Source organism: Protopterus annectens, chromosome 6.part0, assembly GCF_019279795.1.
Source record: "Protopterus annectens isolate FY-2018-M chromosome 6.part0, PAN1.0, whole genome shotgun sequence".
Lineage (NCBI taxonomy): Eukaryota > Metazoa > Chordata > Ceratodontiformes > Protopteridae > Protopterus > Protopterus annectens.
In genome coordinates, this window is record NC_056737.1 from 1930716701 (window position 1) to 1930740437 (window position 23737).

Here is a 23737-nt window from a genome sequence, read left to right on the forward strand (position 1 = left end):
AAATTGGACTGCAGCAATGTGGATCCTCGAACATCTACATTTATGGTAGGTACAAAACTGTACTACGTTCTTCGTCCCACATTGCTGCAGTCCTAACACTTGGGTAGAATCCCAAAGCAGAGGTAAGGGAGGATGGCTAAATTATAATGAAGCAGGAGCTGCCAAAATGCCCTGCAACACAGCAGTGGCAAAACCAGCCCTGGATTTAGAGTACAATGGAGGGTGGTAATGCCTAGAGAAGGTATGCACTGAACTCCAAGTGGCTGCCTCCAAAATATCCTTAGTAGCCACCCCCCTCAAAAAAGCTGTTGAAGCGGCAGTAGCCCTAGTGGAATGAGGTCTAATCCCAGCTGGAATCTGTTTGCCATGATGGGAATAACAGAAGGCAATGCAAAATCCAATCCACTTAGAAATAGTTTGTTTTGACACGGGCTTGCCCTGAGAGCACAAAGCAAAAGAAACTAATAACTGCTGAGATTGTCTGAACCCTTTAGTTCTGTCCAAATAATATCGCAACTGCCTGTGTACATCTAAAGTGTGCAAAATCTTTTCCCCTTTAGTTTGGGGATTTGCATAAAAAGTAGGCAAATGAATAGTTTGGTTTAAAGCCACACTAGAAACCACTTTAGGCATAAAGGAAGGATTAGTACGTAAAGATACCCTATCCTTGTGGAAAATTAAGAAAGGCTCCACTGCCATAAGGGCCTGCAATTCAGAAACCCTTCTTGCAGAGGTAATGGCCAACAAAAAAGCAGTTTTCCATGACAAATATTTCAACTCAGCAGTAGCTGCAGGCTCAAAAGGTTGTAGAGTGAGTTTCTCCAACACAAAATTGAGATCCCAAGCAGGAGTAGGAGCTCTTCGTGGGGGTCTTAAATTCTTCACCCCTCTAAGAAACTGCTTGAATAAAGGATGAGAAAACAATGGTGGGTCACAATCGTGGTGAGCTGAAATTGCTGCAGCATGAATCTTAATAGAAGAGAAGGACAAACCTTTGTCCAGTAACTCAGTAAGATATTGAAGAGCCACACTTAAATTAGGCTCAGAAACATCAAAATCCTTAGCTGCACTCCAAAATAAAAACCTCTTCCATTTATCTGCGTACACTTTTCTTGTACTAGGCCTTCTGGCTTCCAAAATCACATTCAAAACTTGTTGTGGAAGTTGAGACCTTTTATGGTTTAAAACAGAATATGCCATGCTGTTAGGTGAAGAGAGTGAAGTTTGACATTGATCAAATGACTGTCCTCCTGGGACAACAGATGTGGAATCAAAGGCAAAGGCCATGGAGGCTTCCGTACTAGACTTCTCAGTAGTGGGTACCAGTACTGTCGAGGCCAATCTGGAGCTATCAAAATCATCCTTGGCTTGTCCTGTCTGACCTTCAGAAGTACCTTTGGGAGGAGAGGCAGAGGTGGGAAGGCATACACATGAAGATTTTTCCAACTGAAGGAAAGAGCATCCACTTTCCAAGCTGTGGGATGAAACCGCTTTGTGCAAAACTTTGGCAGCTGGTGGTTTAGAGGAGAAGCGAACAGATCTATGTCTGGAGTTCCCCAGGACACTGTCAATTTCTGAAATACATGAAGATCCAGTTTCCACTCGTGGGGATCCATGATTTGCCTGCTTAACACGTCTGCTAAGGAGTTCTGTGCTCCCGGCAGAAACCTTGCCTGAAGATTTAGTTGTAAACTGAGAGCAGTCTCCCACAAAATCATTGCTTGCCTGCATAGAGGATAAGAATGTGTTCCCCCTTGCTTGTTGATGTACCACATGACAGTTGTGTTGTCTGTTAGAATCAACACCTGCCCTGGAAGAAGTAAATCCTTGAAAGCTATTAATGCAAACTGGACTGCTAACATCTCCTTCATGTTGATATGTAGATGTTGTAGTCTGGCAGGCCACTTGTCTTGTATCCACTTTCCATTTAGATGAGCTCCCCAAGCTATGTCTGAGGCATCTGTTGTTAAAATCTGACTCGCCTCTGGCCGGGTCACAGACAGTCCCTTGTTTAGGTGACATTCCTGAGCCCACCATAAAAATTCCTTTTGAATGCAAGGTATTATTTGAATGACAGTGTCCAGATCCTGGCAGTGCTGTGTCCATACATTTTCTGAGATACCATTGTAGCTTCCTCATATGCAGTTTGGCATTGGGAAGCACCAGAATACAAGATGCCATGAACCCTAAGGCTTGAAGGACTGTCCTTGCAGTCAGCCCGGACTGATGAGATAGCTGAAGAAAGTAAAGGGATAGATTCTTTTGTTTGTCCGGGGTTAAAAAGGCCATCTGGGATGCTGTATTCAGTCTCACACCCAGAAAGCACATGTCTTGAGAGGGTACTAGACTGGACTTTATTTCGTTCACAGAATACCCCAGGCATCTTAGCACTGCTATCGCATATTCCAAATGATGAAGAAGCTCTTCCCTTCCTTGAGCCAGAATCAGGCAGTCGTCCAAATAAGGATAAATCTGTATTCCTTTTAGCCTGAAGAAAGCTATCACTGGAGCCAGAACTTTCGTGAACACTCTGGGCGCAGTAGATAAGCCAAAGGGCAATGCAGAGAACTGATAGTGATAAGTCCCAGCTCGAAAACGCAGATACTTCCTGCACTTTAGTCTGATAGGAACATGAAGGTAAGCCTCCTTGAGATCCAAAGTTACCATCCAATGATCTTTGCCCAGTAGAGGTAAAAGCTGCTGCAACGTCAACATTTTGAACTTGGGAATGTCCAGATAAGTATTGAGGACAGATAAATCCAAAATTGGTCTCCATGTGTTCCCCTTCTTTGGGACTAGGAACAGGCGAGAATAAAATCCTAGGCCTCTTTCTGGCATAGGAACCGGCTGTATGGCCCCTATTTGGAGTAACATTGAAATTTGCTTGTGAGCCTCTAGTCGTTGTTGAGGAGGAATGTCTGGCATGCCTTTGAAAGGAGGCAAGGTATGGAAATAAAACCTGTAACCGTGATGTATGATATCCAGTACCCATTTGTCTTGGGTAATCAAACTCCAATTTTCTTTGAAAAGTGCCAACCTTCCTCCCAAAGGTGCTGCCAGTCGAGAAGAATCTGGCAGCTGAAAAGGTAGGTCATTGGGTCTGTTTACGAAAGGACTGACCCCTGCCCTCACTTGCAGACTGTGCAGGAGAACTCCCTGTTCTAGGCCTGAAAGAGCCCTGACCTCTGCCCCTGCCACGTCTAGATCTACCCCTAGACTGGGAATCATAAGAAGGATACGTCCACCCTTTAGTAGGCCAATTTCTACTAAACTTTGGAGGCTGAACCTGCAAAAAATCTTTAACAGTCTGCATAGACTTAGCCTTGTCTTCCATTTTCTTTAAAACTGCCTCAACAGGAGAACCGAACAGGACATCAGATTGCAAAGGGGCATCCAAAATTCTAGTTTTAACATGGTCAGATAAATTTTGATCCCTCAGCCAGGCATGCCTACGAAGAACTGACCCAGTGGCAGCCACCCTAGACGAGGCCTGTACAGCATCAAAACCACATTGCAAAGAATGCTTACCCACCTGTTCAGAAACATGCACTAAATCTTGTAACTCTTTACAGTCAATACCTTCCGCCAGAGCATCAACCTTAGATTTCAACTGAGAAAGGAGATAATTTTGATATTTCAACATGTGAAACTGGCAATTCAAAGCTCTCATGGCTAGAGTGGAAGAAGTATAAACTTTCTTTCCCCATCTATCCAAGGCCCTGGCCTCTTTATCTGCAGGAATCGGATTCTTGACAACAGAAGCCTTAACACCCTTAGGCCCCTGGCTAACGGTTTCTGGGTCTGCCCTAGGACTCTTAAAAAGATACTTATTAGCTTCAGGCACCCTGTAATACCTATCCGGTTTAACAGGAGCAGGAGGCAAAGAATCAGGATTGAGGGAAGCCTCTGCAAACACATCTTCCACCACATTCAAAACAGGAGGAATAGCTAAAGGCCTATGCTGGGGTAAAAACAAAAATTCCCTAAGCCTTTTCCTGGAATCAGAAAATCCTGACCTTCCCATTTAAAATGCTCTCTCATGGAGTGAAGGGTCTCTGAAAACGAAAAATCCTCAGGAGGAGAAGCAGAAGGAGTAGAATCATCCACATCAGAATCAGAATAATGAGAATACTCCTGCAAGTCTTCAGCCGAAGACTCAGACACATCCGAAGCCTGCTCATAATCCCCCAACACAGGTTCCATCCTAGGCCTCTTGTCAGGAGGGGGCATAGAGCCTCTAATTAAAGTAATTAAATCCTCTGCCATTTTGAGCATGTGCTTCTTGGGTACAGCACCTGAAGAACTGGGAGCTACACCCACAGAAGCTAAACTAGATCTGCCTCTAGGAGAAGCCTTGGAGGCAGAAAGAGAGGGCCTAGACCCCTTAGGAAGAGAGGGGAGTATAGTTGCTTGAGAAGCCCCTACAGCCTGCCCTGCCTCCTGGGAGGCCACATCCTATAAAACCAAAGTTTCTCCCTGGGACTCCAGAGAGGCCTCCGTCGGAACCACCGGTTCCACTGACGCCTCTAAAGAACTGACGTCCGGTTCGGACGACTCCTCTAACCTAGGTTTAACTGTCTTGTCCTTGCGCTTCTTAGAGGAAGCCGGCGTCGGAGCATCCGACGGCATTTTGTAATTACACCGCTTCCCAAAGACCAACCTTGCACAATCCAACCTCCGCTTTATAGTGCGTTTATTAAACCTAGCACAAAAGCGGCATCCAACAACGTCGTGCTCAGGTCCTAAACAAGGTATACACAAATTATGGTAATCCCTATGCGGTATCTGTTTCCCACAAGAAATACAGTTATTCACTTTTCTGACATCCGGTAAACCACTGAGGCAAGAAAAACCAAAATATTCCCCAACGGGGTACTTAACCAACTCTGACTTCGGTCTGAAACTCCGAATTCGAAAAATTTCAGAACGCCGAACGGCACTTGCAACACTGCTTCTGCATCGGACCATGCGGCAAAAAAGACTGAGGATATGACGTCGGTCATGCGCATTTGTACCCTGACGTTCTGATGTCAGTCAAATGCGCCTTGACCGACGTCAGCCTTATACTCTGATATTCAGGCCGACCGAGGGACAGCGGACTACCCAAGTGTTAGGACTGCAGCAATGTGGGACGAAGAACATCAGCAAACAGTCAACGGGCAGCTCACAAGGCCAAACGTTTACAGAATGGGTAAATGTGTGGCTTGATGCACAGCGTCGGTGGATCTACAATCTGCCATGACAGCATCACCACGGAAGATGTTCACCTGTTCAGAAGGGATGGCATTCACCTAACTGAGGAGGGCATTGAGTTCTTGACTGACCTCCACAAAGGTGAGGAGAGCTATGCAGGATTGGCAACATGCAGCTTGTGAGAAGAATGGAAAACGCCCATGACCAAGTAGGACCACTATAGTAAAGTAAAACACTATTATGAAATGTGTTGTGCAAAATATATTTATCTGAGTTTGGCAAATAACTGTGGTAAGGAGCTGGTGAGGATGCTGAGAAAGAACAACTGTTTCAGGAGAGTGCTACCACATACAATCTAATATGTCAGTGGCCATCCTGCAATACTTCTTTTTTTAGTCTGCTTTTATCAGGCATGTGTCGAGTTTAGATGACAGGAAGGGCTTACTAATACAGAACTTGAGCCCTTAGGTCCATTGCTGAATGGACTCGCGTAAAGAGAAGAGGCATAGGTAAGGCAGATTGTTGACACTGAAGAAGGTCGTGAGACTGCAGTGGTATCAGCTGTCTGAGTGGGTAGCCAGCACAGCTGTCGGACAGATGAGATGGCCTTGCCTGCCACAGAAGTCCCATGCCTGTCCTGGGTTCATTAGTGGAGTGGCGGTCCTTATCTTGCTTTTTTCTTCACATGTACCCATTCAGCAGTATGTTGGCTACACCAAGAATGTGTATATTAACAATCATATGTGTCTACATGGTAAAACAACTGCTTCTGAATGTACATGTACAGATATCAGTTTTGTTAGGACTCGTGTTATGGAAATTATGATTTTTTCATATTTTGGTAAATAACTTTGCAAAGGAGCACTGAATGTGCTAAGTGATACCTCGTTTTGAAGACAGTATTGATAGTTCCAACATGGTAAAAGAATGGTGCCTGTATGTTGTACACATGTGCAGATATCAAAGTTTGTTTGGGACTTAGGTTATAGAAATTATGATTTTTTTCATATTTAGGTAAATAACTTTGAAATGGAGCATCTGAATGTACCAAGTAATACCTCATTTTGAAGACAGTATTGCTGGTTCCAACATGGTAAAACAATTGTGCCTGTATGTTGCACACATGTGCAGATATCATTCGTTTCAGACTTGGGTTATGGATATTATAATTTTATTTCATATTTTGGTAAATAACTTTGCAAGGGAGCATCTGAATGTGCCAAGTAATACCTCATTTTGAAGACAGTATTTATGGTTCCAACATGGTAAAAATTGTGGCTGTATGTTGCACACATGTGCAGATATCAAAGTTCGTTTCAGACTTAGGTTATGGAAATTATGATTTTTTCATATTTTCCATAAATAACTTTGCATGGGAGCATGTCAGTGTGCCAAGTAATACATCATTTTGAAGCCAGTGTTACTCCTTACAACATGATAAAAGAACTGTGACTGTGCACTGTACCACATGTACAGATATCAGTTTTAGTATTGTACGATTATGAAAATTATACATTTACAATACTTCTCATTATTATGTCCATATCTTTGCAAGGGAGCATGGTGATTACAGAAATGATGCATCATTTTGAAGCTGACATTCAGATGCACAACTTCTACACTGATATGTAGGCTCTGTTACAGGTGATGAGATATTATGCTTCATCAATTATGAGAAATATACTAATCATATTTCTGTGATTATCTCAAGAAAGGAGCATCGCACATTAATGGTTAACATATCATTTTAATGTGGACATTCATACTAACAAATTAAATTCAAATTGTATGGGTCTGCATGGTACATTGACCAAGATACTGTGCTTCGCTTTTCCAAAAAATTAAAAAATATGCACAATATCAACATTCCTTGCCAAATATTTAATAATGACTGATATGCACCATCAACATTTACAATGTTGGAAAGGTCAGGGACTGCTCAACAACTTTCGCATTTGCATTTTTAGTCTAGCTCTTATAGTTAAAGAGTTATGACCATTTGTTTTCTGTATAGTATTAGAAATGGGTTTTCTGAAAATGAGCTCAGGCTGCACTGTTGTTCCTATGGTGGAATTAAGCAGGCAGCTTTTTCTGAGCTGCTCCGGAGTGAATGAGTTAAAGGAAGCACAGAGATCGCAGTTAGGGAATCATGCTCAAGGCCCAAACAAGTTATACAACAGGAATGAAAATCACAGTGCGGAATCTGTTTTCCACAGGCAAGACAGTTATTAACTTTATCTGACATTCGTTAAGCAAGAAAAGAGGATCCCCAACGGGGTACTTATCTGAAGGAGTCTTCAACTTGGTAGTCAGAAAGCAAAAAGAAGGTAAACGGCTGACCGGCACTAGTACAAATTGCATCGGCTTCAGGCTGCGCGGCAAGAAAGACTGATGAAATGGCGTCGGCTGCCTCCCTTTATACCTGACGTTCCAACATCACTTTTACAACCGGCGGTAGCCGACATCATATACCGAGGACTCTGGTATTCGGGCCAACTGAGGGCTACTGGGAGCCGGGTAACCCATATGTTAGGACTGCAACAGTGAAACACGAAGAACACCTGGAGAATCCACACAGTGAGCTTGGCTGACCAAGTTTGTAGATGACTGCAAGTCAGGCGCGGTCTTAAATTCTCCTAGTGATGTGAACATCCTCCAAAAGGGCCTTACCTAAACTAATGACTGGTGCCAGAAGCATGGGCTCAAACTGAATGCCAAGAAATACATCATTACCCCTTTTTGGAAAATGTCATCCCCACTAATTATCACATTAACAACAATAAACTGAGCAAGCAATCAGTCATGAGGGACTCGGGCACCCAGGTTGATAGCAACCTGTCTTTTGTCCACCACATTGCGTCCGTTGTATGGAAGGCTTTCTACATGGCTCACCTCATAAATAAGGGTATTTCATCCAGGAACAAGGAGGTTAGAATATCCCTGTACTCCTCCCTTATCAGACCCATTTCAGCATGTACCTTGCCAAGAACATGCAGCAGTTGGAGAGACCACAGAAGGTCTCAAACACCTATCCTATACAGATAAACTAAAATCCCTGTCCCTCTACTCAGTCTCATACAGACTGCTCAGAGGTGACCTTTGTCTGGCATACAAGGTCATTTCAGACCCAGCCTTGATGGAGTTGCTGCATATCCGTAAGACGAACTCCACTTGCGCAACCTGAATGCAAGGCCTTAACCTGGTCTGTGACATTAAAAGAACTTGTTGGCAGGATAGATTTGTGATTCAAAAAGTTCCCCGTCTGTAGAATAGACTCCCTCTCCACGTCAAGCAGAGAACCTCTCTAGCCCTCTAAGAGGAAACTGGACAACTGGATAGGAAACAGAAAATATACCCCTGGGATCCCACCTGGGAAACAAGTGCTGACTTTGTGGGAACATGGGCGAAATTCTTGGCTAGGCTAGGCCGATAGCCTAGTATCATCCTATGAACCTATAAGATTTTGAAGATTCGGATTAGCCAGTCTCTCTGGATGGGACCACAACTCTGGAGCTGGGTTCAGAGTTCAAGGTTTCAGAATTAGGTGATGCCAAAGAAAGGGAAACGATATCTGTCGAGGCCAGAATGAGGCAATGAGAATTTTCCTGTTCTTCAACCTTTTTGGCTTTGTGCAGAAACTGGAAAATGAGACGTATTGGGGGAAAGGTATATAACAAACAGAGGAGGCGGGCAATCATGAAGGAGGGCATCTCTCGTCGACTCCCCTGGAAGGGGGGGGGGTCATGGCAAAGTAGCTGCTGCACTTGTTGTTCAGGGGGGATGCAAAGAGATCACATCAGAGCTGGCCCCACTGGTGTAATATCTTTTCTGCCACCAAAGGATTTAAAGACCACTTATAAGGAATTAGGATGCTCCTGCACAATTTGTCCGCAATCAAGATGGAGGGCTCCGAAATATGCACTGCAATTAGAAAGCGGTTGGATGAAATTTCCCATTCCCATACTGTAAGTGCTTCTCGACAAAGAGGGTAAAACCTGGTTCCTCTTTGCTTTTTGATGTACCAAACTGACGTGTTGTCAGTCTGTATTGCAATCATTCCCAAGGGTAGGGTTTCTTGGGATGCTTGCAATGCCAAAAGCTTTGCCCTCATCTCTAGAGCACTGATGTGCAGATTGGCCTCTAACTGGGACCAAGTACCTTGGACTCTCTCCCACATAATGCTCCCCACCCCAAGTGGGATGCATCTGTGGTCACTATGGCTTGGGGTTGAGGAGGGACAAAAGGTCAGCCTGAAAAACTTTTGTTGGAGTGAAGCCACCAACTTGAGTCTTTCTTGCACAGATTGATCATTAACTGATGGGACATTGGCTGATTCAGTAAAGAACATTGTGATGCCAAGAGCCACTGTAGGATTCGCATGTGAAATCTCACAAGGGGAACTAAAGTGATGGCAGCAGACAATGATCGTACAGTTTACAACAGTCTTGTAAGTCAACTTTTTCCTGTGAATAATCTGGCTGACTTGCAATTTTATTCTTTGAAGTTTTTCTGGGGGAAGAGACAATATATGTTGCTTGTGTTTAACACTGCTCCTATAAATTCTAATTACTGTGTTGGCTCTAGATGAGATTTTTCATATAGTTTACAGTGCTCCCCAGCGAGGAACAAGTTTGAAGAACGTAGTTACTTACCCTCAAGCAGTAGATGCCTGGTGGGTGCGGTAAAGTGCAGCCGTCTAGATATGGAAACGAGCAGAATCTATAAAGTCTGATGTGAGCTGCTACCACTGCCATGTATTTGATGAACATCCTGGGGGCTGCAATGAGACCAAAAAGCAGGGCTCTGAACTGATAATAACTGGCTCCAGCTGAAGTGCAGGAATCTTGAGTCCATGTTCATTTTGTGTGATAATATGCATCCTAAAGATCTACTGAGCACGTCCAATCATCTTTTCCTAAGAACAGAAGTATAGACTGAACCGTAACCATCAGGGATTTGATTTGTTGAACTGACTTGTTCAGCACACAGAGATCCAAAAATTGGTCTCCAGTCCCCTGTTCTCTTTGACACCAAAAAGAATCTTGAGTAAACTCCAGACCCTAGTTCGTCTGGTGGAACTGCCTGGATGACCCTTTTTTCTAGCAGTTTTTGAATTTCTAAGACTCTGCATCTCTGAGACTGGGTGGAACATCTGGGATTTTTTGAAAATGGGATGTTGTAACCTCCGGTTATAATCCTCTACACCTAATTGTCTATTATATTTAGTCAGGCAGATAGGTGCAGGGAAAAACATCCCCAGACTGCCTCCAGAAGACAGCAATCGGGCCTCCATTCAGAGCACTAATAGGAGTTACCTGGGAACCATGGTTTTGCGGACCACATCTGCCAAGCATGGCGTCTTCCACTGCAATTCCCCCTCTGCCACGGGGGAAGTCGCTGCCACGAGTCTTGGAAAGGTTCTTCAGACTTTTTGAACCATAGCTTCCCACTTCTCTGGTTCCTGGAGTAAGACCTCTGAGAAGTGGAAAAGCATACACCCATGGCAGAAAGGGTCTTTCCATCCTCACATATGGAGAGGGTTTCTTTGACTTTGGGGCCAAAAAGGGATGTTCTGTCAAAGGAAGCATTGACGAAAGAAGACCTCAATGGCTCCGCAAACTCACATAAGCACATCCAGGCATGTCTCCTCATGATTATGCCAGAACCCGCTGCCCTAGACGTCCCTTAGGCTGTGCACACAATGAGCCCCATGGACGATTTGCATATTGAATCAAGGGATGCCAGTGGGAAGCTACTTTACTCTGAACTCCCTCAGCTACTGCTCCTGTCGATAGCCCCTTTATCAGATCTCATTGAAGTCTAGTGAAATGTGCCATTAAGTTTAAGGACCTCAGGGCGAAGGTCAATGAAGCATATACACGCTTCCCGAATCTATCATTCTAGACTCTATTAGGGGGATGCATACTAGGACTTTCATCAGCAAGTTCCTTTTTTGTGGCTGCTGCAACCACCATGGCACTTACTGGTATCCCTTTAGCCTAATGCTGCTGATCCCCAGGAGCTGACAAAACGCAGTCTGGTCTCCTGGGGATTGGCTCAATGGAATCAGGCATTTTCTAAGCCCACTGGCAATCAATTTAATTAGATGGTCAGCAGGAGGAGAGATCCAAGAGGTAGCTGGGCAGGCACACAAAGCTTCCAGGTATATACATTCCTCTGAGGAAGGCTGATGGGAAATCCAATCACCCCTCTGCTTCAGGATCTCTAGTATGTCTCCAAAAGAGATAACTTCCAGGGGTGACTTTGGGGAACCTTCCTCTTCATCAAAATCAGTATCTTCTGTGCAAGACTCTTCAGGAGAGTCCAAGTGCTTCCTCTTGCACTTTCTCTTCAAGTGTACCTCCTCGGTAGGATGGACCAGAGAGGTGTCTGAAGATATGACCGTGGTGGTTGAATCCTGAGGTTTCCGTGCCCACTGTCCTAGGGCGGAGGTTGGAGGTAGCTCTGGGCAAGAGGAAGGACAGAGATGTTGATCCTATGAGAATGGTATCGACTGTGAGCTTGCAAAAGACAAGGCCCTCTCCATGGCCTGGAAAACAGGCCCCCTGTAAAAGAATGAGAGCCCAGAACAGAGATAGACTCCCTCAGAACTGTGGTCCCATCCCACACAGACGAAGCCTCCTTCAAAGCCGAAGCTGGAGTCAAACTCGCGTGCACTGATGCTCCGAGGAGCACGGACAGCTCTGACAACAGAGTGGATCCACACTCCTCAGAAATGACAAAGGTTTGACCCTGAGAGGTCTACGGTTTTGACAGAACCGAAGAGCTCAGGGTAGTTACCGGCACCAGATATGAAGATCTAACTGGCACTGATACAGTCAGAACCAGGACTGTCTGAGCCGGGACCTCCAAAGGCTCAGTTGGCATCAGAGGAGGAACAAAAACTGATTGAGACAGGCAAGGTTCCAGAGCCAGGAAGGCTAGGAACCAACCAAGTGGCTAATCCCCTCGCTGCCAGGAACTGGTCATCCACCAACCTCAAAACATCAGATTCCTTGAGGCTCTTGGTGGAATGGACCGAAGAGACAGAAGAGGATTGGGGTTTCGCCAAGAAGGGCTTGGAGGTTGGTCTAGAAAAGGGTCTAATGATGGTGAGTATCTTGTGTGGGGATCTATCTTTAAATGAACTCTCCTTCGGTTCTGAAACAGATGGAACAGAGAAGTGAGGAGACACCGAAATGGCTTCATCCATAACAGCAGTGGGTGCCAAATTTGTCAGTGCAGAGAGCAGAAGCAACAGCACAGAGGGTGGAAGCAGTTTCCCAGCAGGTTCTGCAGAAACTGTGGGAACCGGGAAAGTTTTAGTCATTTTAACTGGTGGTGCTGAAGAGACAGTCAGAAACGACTCATCGAAACACAAAAACTTTCAATAAAGTTTAAAGTTTCAGTTTAGAACATTCCATTTTTAACTCAACTGTAGACTACCTACTATTTTACTATTTTATAGTATGTATTTTACAGTTCAATTTTTATTAGTGAACTTGGTGCATAACATTTCAGGAAGTGAACTTCACACCCCCCGCACACTGTGAACTTTCTGCTTGGTTAGTTGATCAAAAGTTGCTGATTTAGGAGTGTCGTTTTACTACTTACATCAAGTACACCTTTTGTGCTTGGATTTATGAAATAAGTCAAAACTTTTTTTTTTTTTTTTGCAGTGGGGCAAGCCCTCATGTGTCCCTTCCCCATTCCTGTAGTAACTGCATACAGTAGCTCCAAAATCGCACAATCCCAGGGAAGGGACATATTCCTGAATCAGCGGTGACAACACAGACGTTGACTATATGGGAGTTTTGATCATTTTAACTCCTCAGACACACACACACACACACACACACACACACACACACACACACACACACACACACACACACACACACACACACACTGATGTATTTCCAAAAAAAGTGCATATTCTATTCTGATTTACAATAAAAACAGAGTCATTAACTCACAGAACAAAAGTACAGTTGTGTAAGTTGCACTTACCCATATACCAATAAATGTTCATATTCTTCACTGCTGCAGTAGCCTATGGGTTGTAGCCTACCAATGATAAAACATCTGAGCAGCTTCCCAAAGTTCTGATCCCCTCCCACACTGTCAGTCTGGCTACTCGTACTCTAATATCTCTTGGAGGAGCTGTAATTGCAGCCAGAGTGACTACAAATCCTCTGGACTTTGCCTCGAAGAGCATTAAAAAAGGAAGTTCATTCTGAACTAACAATAGAAGCAATCACCAAGTTGTAATCTACATGAACTGTATGCAATAAGTGGGATGCTGAATGGGTACTGCTACTGCTGCAGTGAAGAAGTCAAAAATCTACTGTTATTGGCAAGTGCAACTTGCACAATGGAACCATGTTTATCATTCTCACTGCTGCAGCAGCCTACGGGTACATTAACGCAGCTTGCTCAACCTGGGAGGAAGAATGAAAATGGTACAGGAGCCCCTGGGGAATGATCCTTGCAAAGCCTGCTCTGGAAAACCAATCTAGTTTGTAGTGCTTTGTAAATGTATGAATAGAAATCCACACTGCAGCCTTCAGAATGCCTCTAGAGTTCACTCTTTTACAACATGCTACTGAAAAAGCTAAGACCCTCGTAGAATGAAGAAGGCCCAACAGGAATGGGGAAAGTATCTATGCTGCAGCTGTGGAAGAAGCACAAGTGCCTAAAAGGTATGCCAAAAGGAGTTGGCAGGAAGGTGTCCCTAGTAAGCACTAACAGCACACAACCCTTCCAAAAGGAACCAGAAGGTGTCCCAAAACAAAGTTATACAAGATTCCAAAGCCAACATACAAGTTAGCTGCCCTGTAAAAATCAAGTAAAATTTAAAGTAGTAGTAACACATGCATTCATTTAAGTGTCCCTTTAACCTGACGGTCTAAACAATCAAAAGTGAATAAAAAAAACACACAAGGCAGGCCCTAGGACACTTAAAAATAGTCTATTCTTCAAAAACAATCCCTAGAGAGAGACAATAAACTAGGAATGTCTACAAATGTTACTGAAAATATGAAATTCTTGAAGTGGCATACCACTAAATTCCACCAAAAAACACTTAAAACATTTAAAAAATATTGTTTACATGTGGGTGGATGTTATCTCCAAAAGAGGTCTTGGTCTTACCTGTCTGAAAGTTGGTCTTGGCGGACTGCTACTCTAAAGAAGTCTCAGAGATGCATCTGCATGAGACTGCAAGAAAGTATCAAAAATTTTTAGTCAATCTGGCAGCTTTTGCAGTTCTCTCCAAAAGGGATTAGGCTATAAGCAGCCAGACTGATTCTGTGGGAGCTGTTAGAACTTTGGGAAGCTGGCCGGATTCTGTATCTTTGGAAGGCTAAAACCCATAGGTTAATGTAGCAAGAGAATAATGGAAATACGCAAGTGTCTACTAGGGAAGCATGACCACTTTCAGTCCTACAGATATTCACACACAGGCAAATTAAGAGAAATGCCTGTGTTGCATACTGCATGTAGCCCAGAGACAACACTAGTTTATGTTCTCAGATTACCACAGGTCCACACTGGTCATTTTGCTGGTCGTGTGCGCAAGTATTGCATTTGCCTGTTCTAAACAGTGTTCAGCAGCGAAACTGTTTCTATCCCAAAAGCAGTGATGTTCCCACAATAGGTATTCCAGATGCACACCATATTTTGCAATAAAAGCCTCTACTTTGTGCTCAACTTGCACCAACACATTCCTGATCCTGTCTTCAGCAAATATTCCATTGCATTCTATTTTTGAGCACTACTACTACTCATCAAAATCAATGAAGTACAGTTTGACCTTCAAACGTACTCTGCCTCCAGTTCACACCACATAAAGAGATTGTTCCCTCTCTTGCCCTGTATCACTTCTGCTTCATGAATGTTGATGCCAAGCAAACCAGTAGAAAATGCTACAAGCACTAATCACTCTACTTTTACATCCATTACGATTACAGACTTCTTTAGACATTCAGACTTACATTAAGCTTGCTGTAAACAAAACTTCTACAGCATAGAGACTGTACCAATTCTCAAATATATTTTACAATAGTTTGTGCCTTCTGTAATTCACCCCTTAGAAAACAAACAATTGTTTCTGGTCCTCAGTAAGACGTATATGAGGATAACAGCATGCCTACCTGTCAGAGAAAGAGTTTCCAGTGGCATAATCTTTTGACAATGTTTTACTGCCATAGAAGGAAGACGACTGCAAATGAACTGATCCTGGAAGAAAGAAAGAGAGCATTTAAAAGGAAAGAACACAAACATATCTTTGCAGTAATGAACACGGCTGCATGTAATTATTTTAAATGTATTCTTCAAGTCGCTCTTGTTACATTACACATGCTGGCAACTCTGCTTATGTTAAAGCTATAGTGATGGCTCCATGATTTGCAGGGACAAAGCAAAAGGCTGTGACCCAAATCCCCCAGATGCGATCAGCACCCTGGACAAGTCAGCAAATATGACGGAAGTGAGTGGCTGGGTCAGCCATGGGGGGTATGGCAGCTTAGTCTACTGCACAGACAAAGCCAACTGGTGGCTTTGGCCAGGACACAAAATGCTTATCAAGCAACAGCATGGTGATGCTCTGAAACTGCAAATGAAGGTATGTTACCATATGGAGCTGCCACACATGGAGCATGCATCAAGCTGATGACAGAGTCAAGGAAAAAAATTTAACCTCCACCACCAACATATATGGGTTAACATAGGAAGCTGGGTTTCCTGACTATTTCTTCAATGTGTGTGTGTGTGTGTGTGTGTGTGTGTGTGTGTGTGTGTGTGTGTGTGTGTGTGCGCGTGTGCATGTGCGAAGAGGTCAATTACGAATCACTAAACACACACCTCAAAAATCACCGATGAGGAAAGCCCTGGTAAGTAAGAAAACAAATGGTTAATGAGGGACTAAATAGTCTTAACTGCCTCGATGACAGCCCTTCTGGTCATCTCTTGTCACAAAGGGAAAGGAATGGACTCAAGCCCAAAAGAAGAGTCTGATTACACTCGTGTGGAATAGAATACATAATCAAATGTTAAAATTGCAATAAATATGCTAATATCATTCTGCGATCAAGTTCTAGAATTTCTTAGCAGTCACAAATCTGATAATTAAAAGTAAACAAGAACACAGTAAAATACATAATCTTTTAACTATATGTGGCACAAAACAACCCCAATCACAAAGAGGCCAACATGGACAACTAAGCTATTTGAGATCACAATAATTATGCAAAATTTAAACTACAATTTACATATTAAATGGTCTAAATGTGGTGGAAAACAAACTTCCATACTCCCTAAACACAAAGATTACACTTCTCAAAAGTAAAACTTAGGCATTTAAAAGAAACAGCCAAAAGATGTTAATCATACTTCGGAAAGGAGTCATGGAAACATCAATTCATCTCTACAGACTGATATATGCTGACAAACTGATTGAAACATACATACATGCATACATATGAAACGACTACGACAATTACAGTTGCCTGACAATAAGCATTTGGAGAAGCACAGCATCGCCAACAACAGGACTGCATAAGAAAAGGCAAGGTGATGCCAAAAGTCAGGTTTCCTTAACTACACTATTCAGGGAGCTATAGGATACAACTATATAAATCAGCTAAGGTACTGAGACTGTGCAACTTACAGGATTTGCCCAATGTACACAACTCCATGCCCTCTGGAACATATGAAATGAAAATTTTAAACTTTTGTAGATTCATGCTATAAACGATCTTTGGAAACAGTTTTCAGGCCTTACTAATTTCCATTTTTATGTTGTGTGAATACTAAAGCATGCAAGAGTGTATCAGTACTTGCACAACTTGAAAAACAGTCAATACTTAAAAGCAGAAAAACACCACTATGGCTGCATAACAGCTATAATAAAAGCCTGGGTGGAAGACTTATTGTGTTTAATTCCTCTGGCCTAAGCATTTGATCAGGTAGTTTTACTTCAGGAGATTAAGGCTCCATATTGCTAATCAGCTTCATTCTGTAATCCTAAACTTGGCTTCTTTACACTCCATTACCATATTCTGCAATTCTTACCAAATCATGTAGACTGTGCCTCCAATTTTGCTTACAAAAAATGGTAGATGTCTATCTGGCTTACACAATTAGCAATTAAAAATCAATAACATTAAAATCTCTTTGAATCAAACCTTTCCAACAAGGAGTAAATCCTACCATAAACCCCACCATTGCATTACGCAACAGACTATATAAAATCAGATCTAGCAATTTTATTTATGATCTTCCTAGCAGTAAAACTTTCACTACAAAGAATAGCCAACCAACACTGCTACAATCCTACTCCCTTCAGCAGGTCTGTTTGCCTGATGTGCAAAATAGTTCCACACCATAAGTGGTGATCTCTAACATTATGATCTATGTTACCTACCAATGCTTTACCCATCCTCTGTCTCAGTCTTTCATCATTTAGTAGAACACTAAACTACAGATTCACTTCAGCTTTTGTTACAATACTTTACTGTAAAGTATATTAGAAAAATACATGGAATTCAAACAGTAATAAGTTGTTAAGGCAGTAAAGTGTTACCGAATAGCTGGATAACTACAGCAGAGCTAGTAAAGGAGACTGCTAGAAAGGTGCTTGGTGTGACATCTGGACAGAGGAAGGAGGACAAGGAAACCTGGTGGTGGAATGAGGAAGTACAGAAGAGTATACAGAAAGAGGATGGCGAAGAAGTGGGATTGTCAGAGAGATGTAGAAAGTAGACAGGAGTATAAGGAGATGAGGTGCATGGTAAAGAGAGAGGTGGCAAAGGCTAAGAGTAAGGCGTATAGAGAGTTGTATGAAAGGTTGGACACTAAGGAAGGAAGAAAAGGACCTGTACCGATTGGCTAGACAGAGGGAAGGAGCTAGGAAAGATGTGCAGCAGGTAGGATATTGAGGGAAACATACTCACTTGTGAGGAGAAAGTGTTGAACAGATGGAAGGAGTACTTTGAGGGGCTGATGAATGAAAGAGAGAGGGAAGGCTGGATGATGTGGGGATAGTGAATCAGGAAGTGCAATGGATTAGCAAGACAAAAGTATGGATAGCTATGAAGAGGATGAAGAATGGAAAGGCTGTTGGTCCAGATGACATACCCGTGGAAGCTTGGAGGTGTTTAGGAGAAATGGCAGTGGAATTTTTATCCAGATAGTTTAATGAAATCTTGGAAAGTGAGAGGATGACTGAGGAGTAGAGAAAGTGGTTTGGTACTGATTTTTTAAGAATAGGGGTGATGTGCAGAGCTGTAGTAACTACAGTGGGATACAAATGATCAGTCACAGCATGGAATTATGGGAAAGAGTTGTGGAAGCTAGGCTAAGAAGGGAGGTGATGATTAGTGATCAGCCGTATGGTTTCATGCCAGGAAAGAGCACTACAGATGTGATGTTTGCTCGGAGTGTTGATGGAGAAGTACAGAGAAGGTCAGAAGGAGTTGCAATGCGTCTTTGCGGACTTAGAGAAAGCATATGACAGGGTGCCTAGAGAGGAGTTGTGGTATTGCATGAAGAAGTCAGGAGTGGCAGAGAAGTATGCAAGAGTGGGACAGGATATGTACAGGGGTCTTGTGACAACGGTGAGATCTGCAGTGGGAGTGACAGATGCGTTTAAGGTGGAGGTGGGATTACATCAAGGACCAGCTTTGAGCCCCTTCTTATTTGCACTGGTGATGGAAAGGTTGACAGACGAGATCAGACAGGAGTCCCCGAGGACTATGTTTGCAGATGACATTATGATATGTAGTAAGAGTAGGAAACAGGTTGAGGAGACCCTGGAAAGGTGGAAATATGCTCTAGAGAGGAATGAAGGTCAGCCAGACTAAGACGGAATATTTGTGTGTGAATGAAAGGGAGGACAGAGGAATGGTGAGGATGCAGGGAGTAGAGTTGGCGAAGGTGGATGAGTTTAAATACTTGGGATCAACAGTTCAGAGTAATAGAGAGTGTGGAAGAGAGGTGAAGAAGAGAGTACAGGCAGGGTGGAGGAGTGTCAGGAGTGATTTGTGACAGACGAGTACCAGTAAGAGTGAAAAGGAAGGTCTACAAAAGGGTAGTGAAACCAGCTACGTTATATGGGTTGGAGACAGTGGCATTGACAAAAAGGCAGGAGGCACAGCTGGATGTGGCAGAGTTAAAGATGATAAGATTTGCACTGGATGTGACGAGGGTTGACAGGATTAGGAATAAGTATATTAGAGGGTCAGCCCAGGTTGGACAGTTTGGAGACAAAGCCAGAGAGGTGAGATTGCGATGGTTTGAACATGTGCTGAGGAGGGATGCTGGGTATACTGGGAAAAGGATGCTAAAGATGAAGCTGCCAGGTAACAGGAAAAGAGGAAGCCCTAAGATAAGGTTTATGGATGTGGTTAGAGAGGACATGCAGGTGGTTGGTGTGACAGAGCAAGATGCAGAGGACAGGAGGAAATGGAAACAAGTGATCCAATGTGGCGACCCCTAACCAGGAAAAGCCAGAAGAAGTTGTTAGGAAAAAAAGCAGCTGTAGTAGATACCCCATATAAGTTATGTACTTAATACATTAGATCTTTAAGGATTCAGTCTTCATTAACCTGTATGTCTTGGGAGTTCCCTACATGCTCAGCTTGGAGTATACAACTTTCTCACGCTCTCTTGCACATCTTTCTACAAGAGACCTTGCACCTGTCTCCTATTTGCAGTTTCTGAACAAATAAATTAAATACATACATCTTCACTAACAAGTACAGGGGAATGAAGGATGAGATAGATGAATCATCTAAAAAAGATCTAATGCAAGTCCATAATTTTCATATCTTCTACAAACATTCAGTTTTTAACCTTTAGAACAGAATCACTACCCAATCTTGCTGAGTGGCTGGTTAACTAAAACATATTCCATCATTGCAGTCCAACAGGAGGATCCAAATACAATGTTCCATTTATGATCCTTAGAAAAGCTGTTCAGTAAAGACGAAGCTGTGGCTGGACAAATGTCATCAATTTGCTAAAGTAAAAGCAGCTCATGCTGAGAGAGTTTTAAACAGCTGTCAGATCTGGCATACTAATGGTAATTATAAAACTAGAAAGCTAGAGAGTCAAACAGAGCTTAGTTACCTTTCACCCATGCTTCTGTGGACTACAGGCAACAAACATCTGGCTATCCTTTCCTAAGATCCTTGACATAGTCACATAATGGATTACTATTAGAAGTACGAAATTCAAAATGTTGTACTTACATGACAATTGATGTTGAATCTGCAGATTTAGGACTGTTCAGTTAGTCATAAATCTGCAGTAATTGCAGAAAATGTCGAATTAGACATTTTACAGCAATTAACGACAGTACCACCCTTGCCGTAAATCCTGACCACCTACAACTAACATCCTGTTTATGCAGGGGGCTCTTCCTCTAACTAAATATTCCAACTCCGAGATTGCACTACAGTGAGGAAAGGGATGCATTTCCTCAACCGCATTGTACCGGGATCTCTGTACATCCCTTTGAACGTTTATATTTGCGAATGCACAGGACATTTGCAAATATAACGTTCAAACATTTGGAATGTACTCATATGAACTATTCGGACATCTGTTATTCGAATAATTCATAGGCGTATATTCCGAAGTTAAGATATTAATAGTAAACCCCACATAAAATCTAGCCTTCCTGCAAACATCTTTACAATGTAGGTGTCCCACTAGTTAGGATAATCAAGTTAAACAGATGGACTACAGTTGTATCATTAGCAACCTTTGGTGTTAATGAGGAACTGCTCAAAAAAAAAAAGTGAAAAAAAAAAATCTGAAAACATCAAAATATGGGTGGTGGGGCTGGACACACAACTTTATTATACTGTCAAGGGAAGTCAGATGTAGAAGGAAAAGTCTTCCATGTCAACAATGTTAAACTTGCAATTATCAGTGAATCAACAACAGTTTGTTTCCCCAAACTTATGCACTGTGGATACCTATCAGCTGCAGAACATGAACGGGAAAAAAATCTCTACAATTCTGTAGAGAGTAGCCATAATGGCATATGTCTGCCTAGGTCACCGTTGCAGTAGTCTTAATTACTGGGGCTTCCACCACAGTGCTCATGACAGCCCCACCCCCCAAGTTGCAGTGATTCCTTACCACCCTGGGACATCAGGACGTTTCCAGTATAAAATGAGGGCCTAACCCTGTCATACACTGGCTTTTCTTCCCAGCAAATAAGTCCTTGAAACCTAAGCATAAAGCACTGGCAAAACAAGAGGAACACAAATACCCTTATAAAACTAAAATAAGATGAGAAACAGTAAAAAAAACAAGGACTCCTCCCAACTTACTAAAACCAAAGCAGGCCCAAAAAGGAAGAAGGGTAAAAGGGAAAGACTGATGATACACAGATCAAGCCCAGGATACGGGTGTCTGTGTGTGCGTGTCTGAGTGTGCGTGCGTGTCTGTGTGCGCGTGTGATGGATAAAAAGGTGACAGTGCTAAAACAGTGATCTACTCAAACATCTACCATTACAGTACGTCCCTACACAGCAGTGCTATGTTGCTTATTTAGATTGTTATACAAGTATTGACTACTGGGCTCATTCTATGAACTCGATAGGAGTGGCTGAGTTGTAGTGTAGCCTATAATATGGTTGTAGCAAACTCAGTTCTTAAAAAGAAGTTATGAATGGATGCCCAAGTAAATGTTTTCAAAATATTCTTGTGTTGGCTCCCTTCAGGAAAGCCATACTTTCAGCTAAACAAGATAACTAGCTTGACTCTGAAATGAGTGGTAGAATATGATAAAGTATGTTAGCCACTTTATGACTGCTTGTTTTCATACTGCCTCGCTCTACTTTCCTTTAATGAAAGAAACAGCTGGTTAGAGCTGCTCTTATCTCTAGTACTGTGCAAGTATCGTCTTCGCAGACTGTGTACATCCAGAGTGTGTAGCGCACACTCTGTCTTTTAGGACTAGGAAAAAAACAGGTAGCAGAGTATATCTTGGCCTAAGAGAGAACTGACTCTCCTATTTGAGGTCACTACTACCAGCAAGGTTGTTTTCCAAGTCTATAGGCTGCAGTTGCAGGTTAAAAAGGTGCCTGGGTCACTTTTTCAAAAATGCAATTAAGACGCAGAGGAGGAGCAATTCGTCTTTGTGGTAGTTTAGAGTGTAATACGCACAGAACACTTGTCAGGGGTAGATTCAATGGAAAAATGGCTGAGAGAGATGAAAGATGCACCATGATGGAGGAATAGGCCAGTCCTGATCTAAAGGGTTCAGTTAATTACTGCACTATTATGGATATAAGTCTAGTCCGGTTCGATTCTCAGCTACAGCGTCTTGTGCGTGGAGATGTGCATGAAAGGGCGGACCTTTATTGAAGGTTGTGCATCAGGGCTGGTAACTCGGCACGTAAAAATCAACTACCAATCATTAGCGGACCAGAGTTCCGCTGTGGCGAGCCCTAGCCGAGAAAAGCCGAAAGATTCAAAACCCTTCTCCTTCCTAGGAACCAAAAGGAAAACCTCCACCATTCACCTAATCAAGATTTTCTAGCCTTTTAAAAAACATTTAGTGCATTTCAATAAACTGGTGCCTGATGGGTAATTCAGGTTGACAGATGCAGTTTCTTGGTTTGGGTGTATGAGGGGCTCCCTTTTTCTAAGTAGCTTCATTATCACAGCAGGTGATGTTTCCCCCTGGATATTTCCATGAGGAGAGAGTAGTGGTGCTGCCCAGCCTGGAAAGGTGCTACCCAAAGCATCTTTGGTCTGTTGTCTTACTTCCTGGAACCCCTGTGGATCAAGAGGAGTGAAGGGAATGCATTCATGAATAGACCTGTTCAGTTAATGGAGAAGGCATTCCAGTACCAAAGTCTCTTCCAGCAGAGTTTTTTCAATTGCCTGTTTTAAGATGCTATCAGGTCACTATCTGGTGCACTGCACCTGTGTATTAAATGATGGAAGACATTGTGTAGAATCACTTCATAAGGGTGTGCTTTTGATCTGATAAGTTGTCCTGCCCTTGTATCAAGATGCAAAGGAATGCAGACTGCCTTTAGAATCACCTGGGACTTCACAGCTAAGTCTCAGGCACTTATGGCTAGCTGAAAAGGGGGGTAAGCTGGCAAATGATAAACCGCTTGTCCTTTATATTGTCTGCAACTGACTGGGGAAAGTCCCATTGTTCAAACTAGTTTGAAAGACTTGACGGCCTGAATCGGTCATCTTTCAAATCCATATACTTTTCCCTTTGGGGAACATTCCACAGTCCTTGGACACAAATCATGAGCGTAAGCTCCCCAAGAGATGTTCATGTGTGTGTACTAGGCTAATGGCCCTGGAGCCTTTACATGCCTAGCCAGTAGAAGTGCCCTGGCATCGTACCTCCAGACATTAGTTCCCAGTGCCTCTATCATGAGGAGCCACTGCAGTGATCCCCAGGGTGAACTTTCTATTTCCCATCCACTCATCAAGATTTATTTTGAAGAGAGACAGTGAGCTGCTCTGCTTGACATGTATGAGAAGTCTATTACAGAGCTAG

The 23737-nt window shown here is 42.9% G+C and overlaps 1 protein-coding gene across 1 annotated transcript in view; it reads right to left on the bottom strand.

The window, feature by feature from the left end:
* Positions 1-23737, bottom strand: part of USP37 (ubiquitin specific peptidase 37) — a gene marked incomplete in the record, with an annotated part of 1580672 nt that overhangs the window by 1065690 nt on the left and 491245 nt on the right. Inside the window, 1 exon segment of the mRNA XM_044075237.1 lies at positions 15348-15432. Within this exon segment, the coding sequence (XP_043931172.1) occupies positions 15348-15432 (85 nt within the window).